Genomic DNA, 16,455 nt, shown 5'->3' with positions numbered 1-16,455 from the left:
AAAACAAAAACAAAAACGTAACAAGATACACACATTTAGAGATACAATACGCAAAAGGAAAACATTAATTAACCCCAAAAAACATTCTAACCCAGACACTGAATGAATGCCTGTGTTTCCGTGTTGTGTAACATTATTTGTTACTGTATTTAGATTTTGTTGTTCTTTTAACTTCAAAATGGCGCCGCGAGTGGCGACCTTAACAGCAGCTCCTGTATTTTGTTTTTCTACGTCTTTCTTTCCTTTCATCACTTTGCTGCTGTAAAACATCAATTTCTCCACAGCGAGACGAGAAAAGGTAAATCCAATCCAAACTAAAAGAAGCCCAGCGTGCAAGGCACTTGTAATGACTTTGACAAACATAATAAACACGAAAACGACAATTTGCCGGGAGGAGCCGCTGCGTGTTCACGAGCCGCCATCTTGGGAAAAAAACAGAAATAACAAATAATATGAAAACACAAAGACACACAGTCTGAAAATTGTAATGGGCAGTTTGGCCTCCTGGGATTTTGACAGACACTTTGAAGTTCTGTTTGTGATGTGACATCGGGAAATAGATGCTCATTTCACGGTAAGATCACAACATTGTCATCAAATGGTGAGTACAGTTTTGCTTTTGTGAATGAATGTTGTGCTGCGCCGATGACCATTTTGTGTTTGGGAGCCTTTTACTCAGCGAGTTGCCTGTTCTGTAGCCACAAAGGGACATAAGTCTTCTTGTGCCGGTCCCAAGCCCGGATAAATACAGAGGGTTGTGTCGGGAAGGGCATCCCACGTAAAAGCTTGGCCAAAACAAACATGCGAATCAAACAACACTCACTGTACCCTCTTTGTGACATGAATCATTTCTAGATGAAAGAAGAGAGGACCAAAGCATTCTTTTCAGCAGTGGATCAGGGACGTCATGGTGGAATGTGCACGTCTACAAGATAAATGTTATATATATATTATACAGTCATACCTTGGCTGAAAAACGTAATTGGTTCCCAGAAAGTGTGTGTAGGGTGAAAAGTGTGCATTCCAAACATTAATTTCCTATAGGAAACCGTTAAAATGAGAATAATCCATTCCCAGGTCCCCATAAACATAATTTTGAAATAAAAAAAGCCTTAAAATTACACACAATATACCTTTTTTGCGTGTAATAAATGTGCTATGGTATTGTAATTAAAGAAATAAACTGTACAGTGTAATAAAGTCATTTATATTTACCTTTGTGATGGTCGTTGATGGCTTGATGGAATGGATAAAGAGCTCTGGGATGTACATCTTGGAAGTTGTGATGCAGACACACTAGAAACTTTATTAATAGCTGGTTCCCTTGCTTGTCTTTTCTCTTCAAATTGTACAGATGGCTTGTGCGGGTTATTTGTGGAGCCTGATTGATGGGATATTTTAACCTTGCAGTCTACACTGCCTTTGAACTATCAATAAAGTTGAAAAAAGTCCAAATTTCACTGTGTTTTCTATCCATTTCACTTGTTTTTTTGTGTCAATCTCTGTCGTCTCACTTTCGTGTGTTTCTGTAACCCGTCCTCCCACTCACTGCTGCGTGTGTCCCCCTCCCTCCTCTACCACAGATCTTGACATGCGGCTTTAACGGAAGACTGGTGGGGAATAGAGGACAAAAAAAAAGCTGGCTGCTATTTCAGGAGCTCCAAGATCTGGCTGGTTTGCAAACGACATCACTCATTGTGGTGCTCCGTGTGTGTCCCGAAAAATAGTTTGTATGCCAAGATTATATTCTCGTCAATGTAATGTTCGTCAGGCGAAAAGTTCGTTAGCTCAAGCGTTCGTAAACCGAGGTATCACTGTATTATATTATAATATATAAATAAAATAATAGTCACTTTTGAAAAAAAAATATTCATTATGTGGTTTTTAAATTAATTGTGTGATAAGTCATCGATTTGAATTGTATCGCGGGAAATATCGAAGTTATTCCTCCTCAAAAACAAACATCAGCTGTACCTTAATTTATTTATTGAATTGAGAAAAGTAACACGCACACAAGGGTGCGCAGTGATTGGTTTATTTTCCGATTGTTTGGCGTGGCGTCGACAGCGCAAAAAGGTATAAATAAATGTTTGCTACGTGATGCCTTCATGAAAACTGGGATGTTACACAACTGGATGGCTTTGAAGACATGCACTGGCGCTACTCTCAAGGTGGGGGGGGGGGAGAAAAAGCCATTTCCAGAGCTGCTCGTTTGCAAAGTTCATCCTTTCACACTGTGAAAAGTCGAGGCCAATTTGCTCTGTCAAGTTCTTCCCAACGACAAATCCTCAAGACGGACAAAAATCAACCCAAAAGAAAACAAACGCTCCCAAAGCGAGGAGGGGGGCCCGAGGGAGGGGGGGTCCTCAGAAGAGTCGCGCCCCGTAGCCAAAAGTCTGTTTGATGGCCTGGAAGTAGAACCGGCGCCAGCCGTCCCTGGTCCGGTCCTCGTCGTCGTCGGGGACGCCGCGACAGTCCAGGCGGAGTTCCGTCTCGCTGCTGCGGTCCACCAAGGTTAGCGTGACGGTGGCGTAGTGTTCTGAAAGGCGCGCAAAGCCGTCACAAAGGGGGTCCCGTCTGGCCCCGCCCCCTCGTAAAGACTTACCGCAGGGCCAGTTGTTGTACCTCCACTTCATGACGATTTTCTGATCTCGCACCTTCAGGCGAGAGGTAGAAAAATAAAGTTACTTTCCAAAAAAGCACCAAAAAACGTTTAATAACAACAACAATAATAATAATCATAATCATAATAATACATTTCATTTCTAAGCGCCTTAAAAAACTCTCAAGGTCACTTTACAGTCACGGGAGAAGTTTTTCTGTGGGTGAGCAGCGGCAGCCAAATGCGCCAGCGTTCACTCAACCCGGAAGTAACTCAAATAGGAAGCGAGCTAGCTAGCTAATAGATAGCTAATAATAATAATAATAATAAGAAGAAGAAGAAGAAGAAGAAGAAGAAGAAGAAGAAGAAGAAGAAGAAGAAGAAGAAGAAGAATACATTTCCTTTATAAGCGCATTTCAAAATCTCAAGGTCACTTTATAGTCACAGGTTAAGTTAGATAGCTAATAGATAGCTCACACAGTAGATAGCTATCTAGATAGCCAGCCAGCTAGACCGCTAATAGCTATCTAGCTAGATAGCTACTTAGCTAGATAGCTAGTCAGCCAGCTAGACCGCTAATAACTAGCTAATAGCTGGTTAATAGATAACTAACAGATAGCAAATAGGTAGCTTGATAGCTAGCTCGTTTGAGCTTGTCGCGCTTACCAAGTCGACGAATTCGCCCAAAACGTTTCCACCCAGCATTCGAAACCTTCCTCCCTTCTCGCCCTCCACCGTGGCCGGAGCGTGCGTGAACGCCTGAATCATCTGCCACGACGGCGACAAACATTTTCTCTTGAGTTATGATTGGTTACAAAACATGTAGAAGGATTCCCCAAAAAGCTTCAAGCTCCAAAAATGGCAAAACGGCGTCCCTCACCTCCTGGTTGACAAAGACCCTGAAGAGGTCCGCCGGACTGGTGAGGAACGTTTCCGTCAGGCTGAACTTGCACGTGGGAATCTTCACGCCCGTGTTGACCGGCGGCGCTGCCGTGCTGCTCGACGAGGAGATCTGAAGCCCAACACACACAAATACCTTCACTCATTGACTGGCAGACCCAAATGCGTCCAATCCAGTGCCAGGGTTTTTGTCATTGTCACTCTAATTCCAGGACACACAGAATATTGACTTTTAGGACTACATAAACATTCAATGCAGTCTAAAAAAAAAACCTTAGACTCTCTTCTTTCATCCGAAAAAGAGTTCATTCCTAAGTGATATGGGTCTGGAGTTATCCGAGCTTGAAATGGGGGCGGATGTCCAAAATAAAATAGATACATGTGGATGATATAGCGCTTGAACAGGGACTGAAGCTGTAACAAAGCGCGAATATGGGAAAAAAGGCAAATGCTGCCCCCTTGTGGAATGGAAAAAAACTGCCAGAGGTCTGACCAGCGCTTTGATCGGCACCCCTTCCCCGAGAAACACAAAACCCGAACAAATTTGGGAATGCCGATGAATGAGATATCAACATCCAGTGACTGTAAAGTGTCCTTGAGAGTTTTGAAAGGTGCTTATAAATGAAATGTATTATATATATATATATATATATTTAACAAGTCAAGTGGAGTTCCTTTAAAAAAAACTCGACGTCAGCCAATCAGCCATCCCTTTATTTGATTGATACACCAATCAAATGACATCTCATTGAGCGACTCACTGCGAGCTCAAACAACGGCCCTTCGTTGCAAAGTGAACAAGGATGTCGTTAGTTACATCCTAATTTTTCGCTCGGTTTTTCCCCTTAAACATAAGATAGAGTATAAAAAAGTGGAAGAGCTGGACCAAGTAAGAAGAAAAAACGTATCACTTTCATACGGAATGAGAGGATGACTTTTTTTCACGATGACATTTTCAAGTGAAAGAAAGGTAAACATTCAGGGTGTTGGAACGGAACGATTTATATTATTTGTAATGAGAAAAATGGTTTCGGTGTTTGAACAAATCGGTTTTCGAACAGGGTTCTGGAAGGGACTACGGTCGAGAACCGAGGTACCACTGTATTTCTCAATAAATATGAGTAGATCATTTGGACTTGGTCATTTCAAAAGTAGCTCCCTTGCTGAAAAAAATGTGAGCACCCCACCCCACCCCCCTCGCCAGATCAGACACTCGCACACCTCCTTCATATTTGGCTATTATTTCTTTCTTAAATGCAATAGTTGTACGCACTACTTTTCTTTTTTCACTTGTAGCAGCACTTACTTTCTTTGAAGGCATGATTAGGGGCTAAAACTCTTCGTACACCTGTATTAAATGCGAGAGCAAAACGCTAGCGACAACAGTTGGTCACGAAGAGAGCGATACACCCGTACGCCGCTCAGCATCCCACCCTCGCGTACGCGCTCACGTGTCGTACCGGCGTTCGAAATCCGATTGTTGTTGGAACTACGAAGCAAGAATTTCTCGAATATTTTGTTTGGACTCCGATTTGTTCGAACTGTGAGTCGTTCGAAAACCGAGGTTCCACTGTTTGTGTACGTATCTCTCTCTCTCTCTATATATATATATATATATATATATATATACAGTAAAGTCTCGTTATATCGATATTCAAGGGAGTCCGAAAAATATCCATATAACCGGGACTATCGCTATATCCGATATCGATATAACGAGACTTTACTGTATGTATGTATATATATATATATATATATATATATATATATATATATATATATATATATATATATATATATATATATATATATACACAGTATATATCGATATTCAAGGGAGTCCGAAAAATATCGATATAACCGGGACTATCGATATATCCGACCCTGTTTGCATGTAAATATCGATATCGGATATATCGATAGTCCCGGTTATATCGATACTATTTCTATGCACGCACGGAGAAAATTACATGCAAACAGGATCGGATATATCGATAGTCCGGTTATATCGATATTTTTTCCGACTCCCGAGAATATCGATATAATGATATAATCGACTTTACTGTATATAGATAGATATATATTACCTTGGCTTAGGAAGTTAATTGGTTCCCAGACAGAGTGTATAAGGCAAAAAGTGTGTATGCCAAAAATTCATTTTCCAGAGGAATCCATTAAAATGAGAATAATCCGTTCCCAGGTTCCCATAAAACATAATTTTCTACTTTCTAATTTTGTAAGCCTTAAAACTACACAAAATATACCTTATTTTATGTATAATAAATGTGCTATGGTATCATAATTAAATAAATAAACTGTACTGTATAATAACGTGGTTTTATTGACCTTTGTGATGGTCGTCTGTGTAAGCTCTCAGTCGTACAGGAGTGGTCCATCGATGAGAAGGTTTCTTCAGCCGTCATCTGTACAAAAGTGAAGGTTTCGGACGTTTCGCCTCCTATCCAAGAGGCTTCGTCAGCGAACTAAAGTCTGACTGGTCGTATCGGCCCCATTTATATATCCCTAATGTCCAGACCTGGTGGCGCCGGACACAGCTATGATAGGTCCCTACTCTCAGGTTGGGGGGGGGGGGGCGCGGGACCCCCCCCCTGTGGCCCCACTGATTGTTCCTACATTCCTGACTAACGATTGGCCTATTACACCCACTCCCCCCGGTATCACCTCATCAGCATAACGACCCTCATCAGCATTGCGAAAGTAGCCTAACCTGTTTTGCCTGAGCAGGCTATTGTATGAACGATCCAAATTGAACCTCACACCACCAGACCGGTTTAGTACATTTGCACCTAAAAGCTAGCAACCACTCATTTGACGACAATGAGGTTAAAATCTTAGCGAAAGAACATAGATGGTTTGAAAGGGGGGTGAAAGAGGCGATTCTTATAAAACAACAAAATCCTTCATTAAACCGGTCTGGTGGTGTGAGGTTCAATTTGGATCGTTCATACAATAGCCTGCTCAGGCAAAACAGGTTAGGCTACTTTCGCAATGCTGATGAGGGTCGTTATGCTGATGAGGTGATACCGGGGGGAGTGGGTGTAATAGGCCAATCGTTAGTCAGGAATGTAGGAACAATCAGTGGGGCCACAGGGGGGGGGTCCCGCGCCCCCCCCCCAACCTGAGAGTAGGGACCTATCATAGCTGTGTCCGGCGCCACCAGGTCTGGACATTAGGGATATATAAATGGGGCCGATACGACCAGTCAGACTTTAGTTCGCTGACGAAGCCTCTTGGATAGGAGGCGAAACGTCCGAAACCTTCACTTTTGTACAGATGACGGCTGAAGAAACCTTTGTGATGGTCGTTGATGGCTTGATGGAATGGAGTGGCCGCTTTCATCAGCATTAAACACTTGATGCGGAACGTAACCTTCTTCTTTCACCATCTTGAGGACTGATCCCTTGGAGGTGCTTTCTCTGCGATAATTTTACCTTTTTCCTCAGCAATTGTGTTCTGTTTAGCTGGGTTGATAGCTTTTTGCATTACGTGTACAGATGGCTTGTGCGGGTTGTTTGTGAAGCCTGAATGATGGGATATTTTAACCTTGCAGTCTAACCTCTGCTTTTGAACTATCAAAGTAGAAACAAGTCCAAATTTCACTGTTTTCCATCCATTTTCTCACCATTTCACTTTTATTGTTTTTTCACTTGTTTTTTGTTTCAAGCTGTCATCTCCCTTTCGTGTGTTTTTTTCCTCTCTCTCTATCTCTTTAATGCTTAACCCCCCGCCCCCCACTGCTGCGGTCATGACCAAGCACGTGGAATTAACCGATGAAGCCATTTTGTTTTGGGGAGAACGGCCTCACCCTCACTTTGTCTGTAACCCCCACTGCTGCGTTCTTGACCAATCACGTGGCTTGAACCGAAGACTGGGGGCGGGGAATAGAGGACAAAACAGTTTGCCACCATTTTCTTGTTTGGAGAACGGGCTCATTCGCGAACGACGCAGCTCCGTGAGAATTCCGAAAAATAGTTTGTATGCCAAGGTAAAATTTTCATCAATGTAACGTTCCTAAATCGAAAAGTTCGTAAGCCAAAGAGTTCGTATACTGAGGTATCAGTGTGTGTGTGTATATATATATATAGAGAGAGAGAGAGAGAGAGATAGAGAGAGACAGAGAGAGAGATAGAGAGAGAGAGAGACAGAGAGAGAGAGAGAGAGAGAGGCCGTGCTCCAAAAAACAAAATGGCGTCTTCGGTTAAAACCACGTGATTGGTCAAGAACCCAGCAGTGGGGGATGGGTTAAACATTAAAATATCCCATCAATCAGAAAATTTTACCTTGGCATACAAACTATTTTTCGGAATTCTCACGGATCAATTATGTTTTATGGGGACCTGGGAACGGATTATTCTCATTTTAATGGGTTCCTATGGGAAAGTAATTTTTGGCATACACACTTTTCCCCTTACACACTGTCTGGAAACCAATACCAGTTCGTAAGCCAAGGTCCCACTGTATTTGCAAATTTCCCCATTGTGAGACGAATAAAGGTTTTCTGATTCTGATTTCTAATTTTATCTGCGGTTTTATTTCTGTCCCTGATTTCATTGTAAAGTGTCCTTGAGAGCTTTGAAAGGCGCTTAGAAATAAAATTTATTATTACTATTATTATTATTATTATTCTGTATACACGCAAACGTGAGCCAACCTGTGTTTTGTCCGTCTTGGCCTTGGACTGCGAGGACGACTGAAGCGGCAGGACGCCGTTGGCCGTGGGCAGGATCATGCCCTGAGTGAATTCTAAAAAGACGTACAAGAAGACAAAAAACTCAGCACGCTACGATCGCTCAACCGCTCTTGAGCTAACATCATTAGGGTTCCTGTCACATCATTGATAGGACTATTTTATATATGCACATTCTTAAAATGCCAATGTTTCTGATAGAGAATAAGAAGTTATCATATTTAAAAGTTTCATGCTGTTGTATGCTTAGTCAACACTTGTGACTCAATACACAAGTGTAGCACGGGCAACCTGGGGTCAATCAGGTCAACGGACACAGCAATTTAAAGGACAACCGACGTCACTTTTTTGTTTCCTAACTGACATCAGAAAAACGTTTTATAGCATCTAAAATACCCAAAACACGCAGTATGATATTTTTAGTCAAATGCAAAACACCAATAAAAATGACTTAAAGTGTGTAAAAAAGTACTTCAATTTTGATACTGGAAGTGGCCAGTTTCAGAATGTCCCGCCCCCATGTTCGTGGTGTCACGGCAAGACGTCTTGCCTTGCTCGAGAATCAAAACAATGGCTTCAGATTCGGAGAATATGCTTTCTTGTTACTCATCCAGTTATGAATATGATTCAAATAGTTCTGAAGAGGAAAGCATACAAGTTTGCAATCGATTAAAGAATGTATTCCGTGTTTTTTATTTTGAGGGGGGAAATGTAGCACTGAATGTGTGTCATCTGGGGGGGAGGGATGTAGCTCCGAAAAGAGGCAGAAGAGGGCGACAAAGCTCCGTGGAAAACTCCGTGGAAACGGGCTTATTAATTCCTTACAATTTTTGTCAGTGAATATCAAATAGATGCTCGGTGCCACACACAAGGATTCACTATCGCGTTATTTATGTGTTTTCCTTTTAATTTCGCCATCAACACGGATCAACACGAAGTTTTCAGACAAAATAAAGTATTGCGTAAATGCATTGAGGTGATGCAAGGTATGTCCTTTCTCGCTGAGGGGTGTTCCTTCAGTGACGTAGGGTAACGACTCGTCACCAACTCAAAAACAAGACTTCTTGTTCAGAGCGTGTCTTAAAACGTAAAATATAGCTATATGCGGTGGAATCTTTGTAAAATACGCTCAGTAGAATTCATTTAAAGCCATTTTACAAATTATGGACACAACTTGTCCGGAGACGTCGGTTGTCCTTTAAACGGTCAGCTTCACAGGAGTCATTTACGACTTGGGGAAGTCAATATCACAGGGATAATTTAGGACTTCAAACTCCCTTTCACAGGAAGAGGTCATTAGCCAGGTTACAAACTTATCAGTTCATGGGAAACACAATGTTTTATTGCTCACATCTGTAGTTGCTCAGAATGTCTAGAGGCATGTATGCTAATCAAGAAAACTATGTTTTACTAATGTATCACTTTAATTTACCACCAACACCAGCGAAGAACAGAACCAGGAAAAGAACACCAATTTTTCAATCCAATAATCATAAATTATGACAGTCGAGCTAGCTATCAAGCTACCTATTAGCTATCTGTTAGTTAGCTATTAGCGGTCTAGCTGGCTGACTAGCTATTAGCGGTCTAGCTGGCTGGCTAGCCATCTTGCTAGCTATCTACTGTGTTAGCTATCTATTAGCTAGCTAGCTTTCTATCTATTTGAGTTACTTCGGGGTTGAGTGAGCGCTGGCACGTGTGGATGCCTCTGCTCACCCACAGAAAATAACTTATCGTGTGACTGTAAAGTGACCTTGAGAGTTTTGAAAGGCATAAATGAAATGTATTATTATCATCATCATCATTATTATTATTAGCGTGCCCGATTTGGACGTCTTCCCGAATATTTGTGGTATATATGGCCGCCATTTTTTTTTTGTGGGACCTGATTTTAAGAAGCCCACGTAGCTTCCCAAAGCATGCCGGATCTTCTCGGCCCCTTTAGATTTCATCAGGTAGACCAGCGGTGTCTCCGGTTCGTCCTTGTTCAGCGCCACGCTAATCTACAAGATAAAAGAAAATGGTCGATGCTATGGGTTAGTGTTAGCGACGACGATGGCGGCGAGTCCAGCGCTTACATCCAGATCCTCCATATCGTTCTCATCCGACAAATTAGGAACCTCGATGGAACCTTGGTATTTGATTCCCGATTTTGACATCCCTACAGTGGGAGAGTCCGACAACTGTTAAGAGGCAGGCCGGTGAGGTTGCGGTTTGACGTGCCAAAATCGGGACCCACCTGTCCAGGCTGCTTTCAGGTTCCACTCGTAGAAGAAAATAAGTTTCCCTTTGCGGTTGTTAATGGACGCTTCGCCCTCCACCTTGCTCACCTCGGTCACCTCACAGCTTCCTTCGTTGCTCTCCACCCGAAGGCCCACAAGGAGGCTTTTTAACTTGTCCGAGGACCAACTTGTGGCGTCTCGTTCCGTCCTGGGGAGGGATAGGCGGCAGAGGGGGAGGGGGGCACAAGTGTTACAAGTTTTTGAGGCTAACTTGCATTTTTTATGCTGCATTCAGTAACGCTCGGATATTGGAAACTTCACTCGAGCGCAGCGGCGTTCACTACGGCTGGGATATTGGAAACTTCACTCTAGTGCAGTGGTTCTTCACCTTGTTCACAAGCCCTTCACTAGTGAAATAAAAACCATTTTCTTACGAATTCAAGGCATTTTAAAAACATTATTATTAAAAACAAATAAAACTAAATCTATTCACGCATTCACGAAAATTGGGAATTGAAAATATGACACAGAGTGCCTTTCCTGAATTTGTTCGGGTTTTGGTTTTTCTTGTTTGGGTGCCGATAAAGCGCTGGTCAGACCTCTGGCAATCTTTTTTTTTTTTTTTTCCTTCCACGAGGGGGCAGCTTTTGCCTTTTGTCCATGTGAGTGCTTTGTTCCAGCCTCAGCTGTTGTTAAAGCGCTATATAAACCAATATGTATGTATTGTATTTTGTACAGTCGTCCCCATTTCAAGCTGATAACACTCCAGACCCCTATCATTTAGGAATTACCTTATTTTTGTAATAATAATAATAATAATAATACATTTCATTTATAAGCGCCTTTCAAAACTCTCAAGGTCACTTTACAGTCACAAGATCAGTCTTCCTGTGGGTGAGCAGCGGTAGCCACACGCGCCACCCGGAACTCAAAGACAGGAAGCTAGCTCGCTAATATAGAGCTAGACAGCTAATAGCTACCTAGCTAATATGTTTCCTGAGTCAAATAGCTAGGTAGCTAGCTATACAGCTAATAGATAGCAAGCTAGATAGATAGCTAATGTTTTATGATGAAAGAGATGAATTTACATAGTCCTAAAACTCAATATTTTGTGGATCCTGGAATTGGAGTGACAATGACAAAAACCCTGGCACTGGAGTGCACAGATTTTTGCATATTGTCTGCCAGTGAAGGAGTTAAGAACCACTAATCGATTCAAAAGCTACACAAAAACCATGACTAATAAATTCATTTGATTGAATGCCTTTGTGCGCAGATGTTTAAAGCTTGCTATCTAGCTAGCTATCAATCGGCTATCTATTGGCTTGCTAGCTAGCTTTCTCTCTAATTGAGTTATTTCCGGGTTGAGTGAGCGCTGGTGTGTGGCTGCCTCACACACAGAAAAACTCATCCTCTGACTGTAAAGTGTAAGGCGCTTATAAATGAAATGTATTGTTATTTTAATTATTATTATTATTATTATTATTATAAAGCGTGCTTTTGCGTTCCTCTCTGGTCGTCGGCTACATCATCAGGAAGTCGAATTTGAGACTTTTAATCCGCTGGGAAGTTGACATTTCCCTGAACGCAAGACTCCATCGGTCGTAAGCGCGTATTCGAAAACGCAACGCGCACCTCGCTAAAAATTCCGGAAAGTTGTTCCATCGAGTCACCATGGCGATGGAGTGAGGTTACCATGGAAAACCGATGAAGGTGGGGGGGGGGGCGATGATGACGCTGGATGCTGACTACCTGGGATGATATTTGATTACGATTTTAGTTAGAAATGCAAGATTCAGAGGCAGAAAATATGCCGGTTTTACAGTCGAGCACCATTCGGATTGTTGTTCCCACCGAAGTCATTGTTTGTTTGAAACCATACTTATTTTAATTTACTCGCGATACGTGTGGAAATGATTGCTCGTCGCGGTAAAACACTTTTTCCGGACTCCTAGTTTAGGGTTCGCACCCCCCCCCCCCTTCCCTGCGAGGTTAACAAGATTGGAAGCGGTAGGAACGCGTGCGATCAGAGCTGTCAGAAAGAAACTCGACGCATGTCAAACGCTTTTATCGGGAAGATTTTTTTAAGTCCCACTGGGGGTAACGCGGCCCTGGAGTGCCATCGAAGGACCAGGTAGAACCCAATATGCGCCCCAAACGAGGTCGGTGTGCTGTTAGCATTAGCCGGCTCGCCAGCTAGCTCGCTCGGTGTCCTTTCTTCCCGCCTCACCAATGCCAGTTGTTGACGTTCGTGGCGTCGGCTCGCTCCTCGACGATCCAGCGAGGGTCTCCTTCACCCCACTTGGCCATCTCGGCTGCAGTTAAAATAAATAAAACGGGAAAGTGACGCGGGTGCCGCCGCCGCCTTTGTGGATGCACAAGCTCCCGCCCCACGTTGCTTCTAGAAGCCTCAGCCGGCCGCCCCGCGAGAGACTCGACAGACTAGCCGAAGCCAGAAATTGCTGGAAGCGGAAGTTGTCGCAGTGGGAACGCCCCTTTCGCCGTCTTCGGTCTGGCTGGCGCACCGGATATCCGGCTTGCCGCCAAATCACGCATGAAGTCCATAGAAATAGATAGGTTTAGAAGTGCCCAAAGGAGGCAATAGCATTGCGCCCCGCCGTCACCAGGTCGTGACGTCACTGTTGACGTCACGAGTTGTAGTCTCTGACACAGTTCCGTACCATATGAATAATTTTTGCTCGTTTTTCGTCGATTTTCTTCCGGTATTCGACGAAATTCTAATACTTTGTGGCTAAATATGTTTTAGAAGACAACTACTTCACTCTCACGTCGTCTTTCGGCGCGATGTGAAGTCGGACAAGTCCAAAAACCTCAATTTTCAAGATCAGATATGCTTTGGATTATAATTTTTTTATAATCCAAAACATACAATTGCAATTAAATACACCACTATTGATGTATATTTATTCAGAGTCTAAAAATGTTATGAATAATAGAAATGACAGCTCTTTAAGCTTGAAAATTCAAATACATAGTATAATTATCTTTTGAGTGTGATTGTAACCAATCTTCAAACGTGAAAAAAATAACATTCATAAAGAATGATCATACTTAATTGGTGATCGGAATTGTACTAAATCAGAAATTGTAGAGGATTAGGTAACACTGTGTATAGTGTATATATGTGTGAAATCTACAACGGATCAAAAAGATCAAGAAGTAATTATTAGTATGATGTATGAGCAGAGTCGGCTAACCTGGGGCGTGTTCCACTAAACTTTGCTATTTAGCAATATTGCTAAGCATTAACAATATTGCTAAATGATATTTAGTGAGACACGTTTTTAGCGTTAACAATGAATTTAGCAATATATTAGCAATATTGCTAAATTAGCAATGTTTAGTGAAACGCACACCCCTGCAGTTCAAATTTAGTGTCGAATTAGTTACATGCTTGAGGAGGCAGAGCCAATTCAATTTCATACTAATGAAGAACAGCTAGAACGTACTTATACACGGTCGAAGATCGAAAACAGGACGAAAATTAGTCGCTAAAACATCGCAAAACGAATAATTTTTTTTCTTTTTATAGAATTTTCATTTTCACTCACTTGAAGAACGAAATTCCTTTGTTTTTCAGCTTGTAGTTGAAGCATCCGTAAGCGAAACATTGCGGCCCCCAACTGTTGTTCCTTTTTACAGCATCCATACGTTAAATAGACCTAAATACGCTCAAAACGATCCTATTTCTATGCCAAACCAAGCCACGTTACTATGGACGCTACAATTCGTGGCGTCACTTCCGGGTTTGCAATCAAACTCGTCTCTACGCCACTTCTAAACCTATCTATTTCTATGATGAAGTCTCTGTTCGAGACTCTCGTACTTCTGTTTCCAGGATGGCCGCTTCGACTTTTCGAGTAATTAAAGAAAGTTCGATTACTGTATCTCAATTTTTTTTACGTTTACTACGTCATTAGCGACGTCACTGGGCGTGTTAACCCCCTCTTGTGAACATCGACTTTGTGATGTACCTAATTAAACGTGAACTTATGCGAGTGGTAACTGGCCAGGTCATTTTGTAGCCACCGCAAAAAAATTATTACGACTCGTTTCGCCATAAATCGTATGCAACAAAGTGATCCAATATACTTCCTCCCCGCCCTAACTGCTTACCTTGACAGAGCTAAAAAATGTGGGCCATTTTTCCTGGTAAGGGTTCAATACTTTTAATAATAATAATAATAATAATAATAATAATAATAATAATAATAATAATACAGTAAAGTCTCGTTATATCGATATTCAAGGGAGTCCGAAAAAATATCGATATAACCGGGACTATCGATATATCCGACCCTGTTTGCATGTAACTTTCTCTGTACGTGCATATCAATAGTATCGATATAACCGGGACTATCGATATATCCGATATCGATATAACGAGACTTTACTGTAATAATAATAATAATAATAATAATAATAATAATAATAATAATAATAAAGTTTATTTCAAGCACCTTTCAAAGCTCTCAAGGACACTACGGTCACAGACAAGCATAGATACAATAATAAATACAATGCAATTAGAAATACAAACAAGAGATAAAGCTACACAGAAAAAATTCCCAGTATGAGCAGTGCATCAACCCCAATCTCCCCCCCCAAAAAAAAAATTCTACTATCAATATGAACCCACCCAATGAAGTCCCCTATGAGAGATATGGATGTTGAATAAAAACTAAATATTGGATTTTGCACACCACGAAAGGGTTTTATTCTTGCGACGTGTTTATGATTTTGAAGTGCGCCTTTCAACCCCATGTCTTTCAATTCCTTTATCTCCTTGATGTGCGTCTCACCCTGACGCATATCACACGCTTGAAAATGGTATAAAAGGATCTATCTATCTATCTATCTATCTATCTATCTATCTATCTATCTATCTATCTATCTATCTATCTATCTATCTATCTATCTATCTAGCTCTCTCTCTCTCTCTCTCTCTCTCTCTCTCTCTCTCTCTCTCTCTCTCTCTCTCTCTCTCTCTCTCTCTCTCTCTCTCTCTCTCTCTCTCTCTCTCTCTCTATATATATATATATATATATATATATATATATATATATATATATATATATATATATATATATATATATATATATATATATATATAATCTATTAGCTATCTATTATCTAGCTGTTGACTAGCTATTATCTAGCTTTCTATCTATTTGAGTTACTTCCGGGTTGAGTGAATGCTGGTGCGTGTGGCTGCCGCTGCTCACCCACAGAAAACTTATCCCGTGGAAGGCGCCTATCAATTAAATGTATTATTATTATTATGATGATGATGATGATGATAATGATGATGATTATGATTATTATTATTATTATTAAATGATGAGTATAGTTTGGCTTTTTTGTTGCTGTGCCGATGACCATTTTGTGTTTGGGAGCCTTTTACTGAGTGAGTTGCTTGTTCTGTAGCCACAAAGGGACATAAGTCTTCTTGTGCCGGTCCCAAGCCCGGATAAATACAGAGGTTTGTGTCAGGAAGGGCATCCGTCGTAAAAGCTTGGCCAAAACAAACATGCGTATCATACCTCTGAAGATGGAGGTTACTGATTCGCTGTGGTGACCCCTTGAAGGGAAAAGCCGAAAGATAAAGAAGATTATTATTATTATTATTGTGATTATTATTATTATTATTATTATTATTATTATTATTATTATTATTATTATTATTATTAACGATGCGGACTTTTTGTTGAGCAAAACGCGTTCCGGCATCCATCCACACTTGTTTTGATCACGATCTGCATTCTGCCATTTTCTTGCATTTCCAGCGGCCTCGCCGTGAAGCGACAATGCGGTGAAGTGGCCGAACGTCAATTGATGACTTAAAAAAAACAAACGATTTGTGAGCGAATATTTCAAGTGGCCAATGGGGGTGAAGGCGCGCTGCTTCGCGAGGAAAAGAAGGCATCTGTGTCGTGTGCGTTTGCGTCTTGGGCCCCCTCCCCCTCTTGGTCTTTCTCCCTCTCCGCTGCCCGGCTTGGTTC

At 41.5% G+C, this 16,455-nt stretch overlaps 1 protein-coding gene across 1 annotated transcript; it reads right to left on the bottom strand.

Moving 5' to 3' along the window:
* Nucleotides 1-469: 469 nt before the first annotated feature.
* On the bottom strand, nucleotides 470-12,901 carry LOC148894061 (activator of 90 kDa heat shock protein ATPase homolog 1-like). Its single transcript, XM_089004829.1, has 9 exons — nucleotides 12,663-12,901; nucleotides 10,450-10,640; nucleotides 10,289-10,371; nucleotides 10,096-10,213; nucleotides 8,175-8,266; nucleotides 3,483-3,614; nucleotides 3,269-3,370; nucleotides 2,606-2,657; nucleotides 470-2,539 (listed from the first exon to the last, which is right to left on the bottom strand). The coding sequence occupies exons 1-9, from the start codon at nucleotides 12,740-12,742 to the stop codon at nucleotides 2,367-2,369; spliced, it is 1,023 nt and encodes a 340-aa protein (XP_088860955.1). The 5' UTR covers nucleotides 12,743-12,901; the 3' UTR covers nucleotides 470-2,366.
* Between the last annotated feature and the right edge of the window lie 3,554 nt (nucleotides 12,902-16,455).

Source organism: Hippocampus bargibanti, linkage group LG09 (assembly GCF_051943395.1).
Source record: "Hippocampus bargibanti isolate YZ-2025 linkage group LG09, ASM5194339v1, whole genome shotgun sequence".
NCBI classification, from domain to species: Eukaryota; Metazoa; Chordata; class Actinopteri; order Syngnathiformes; family Syngnathidae; genus Hippocampus; species Hippocampus bargibanti.
The sequence above is the reverse complement of the archived record's forward strand: the minus strand, read 5'-3'. Positions and strand labels throughout refer to the sequence as shown.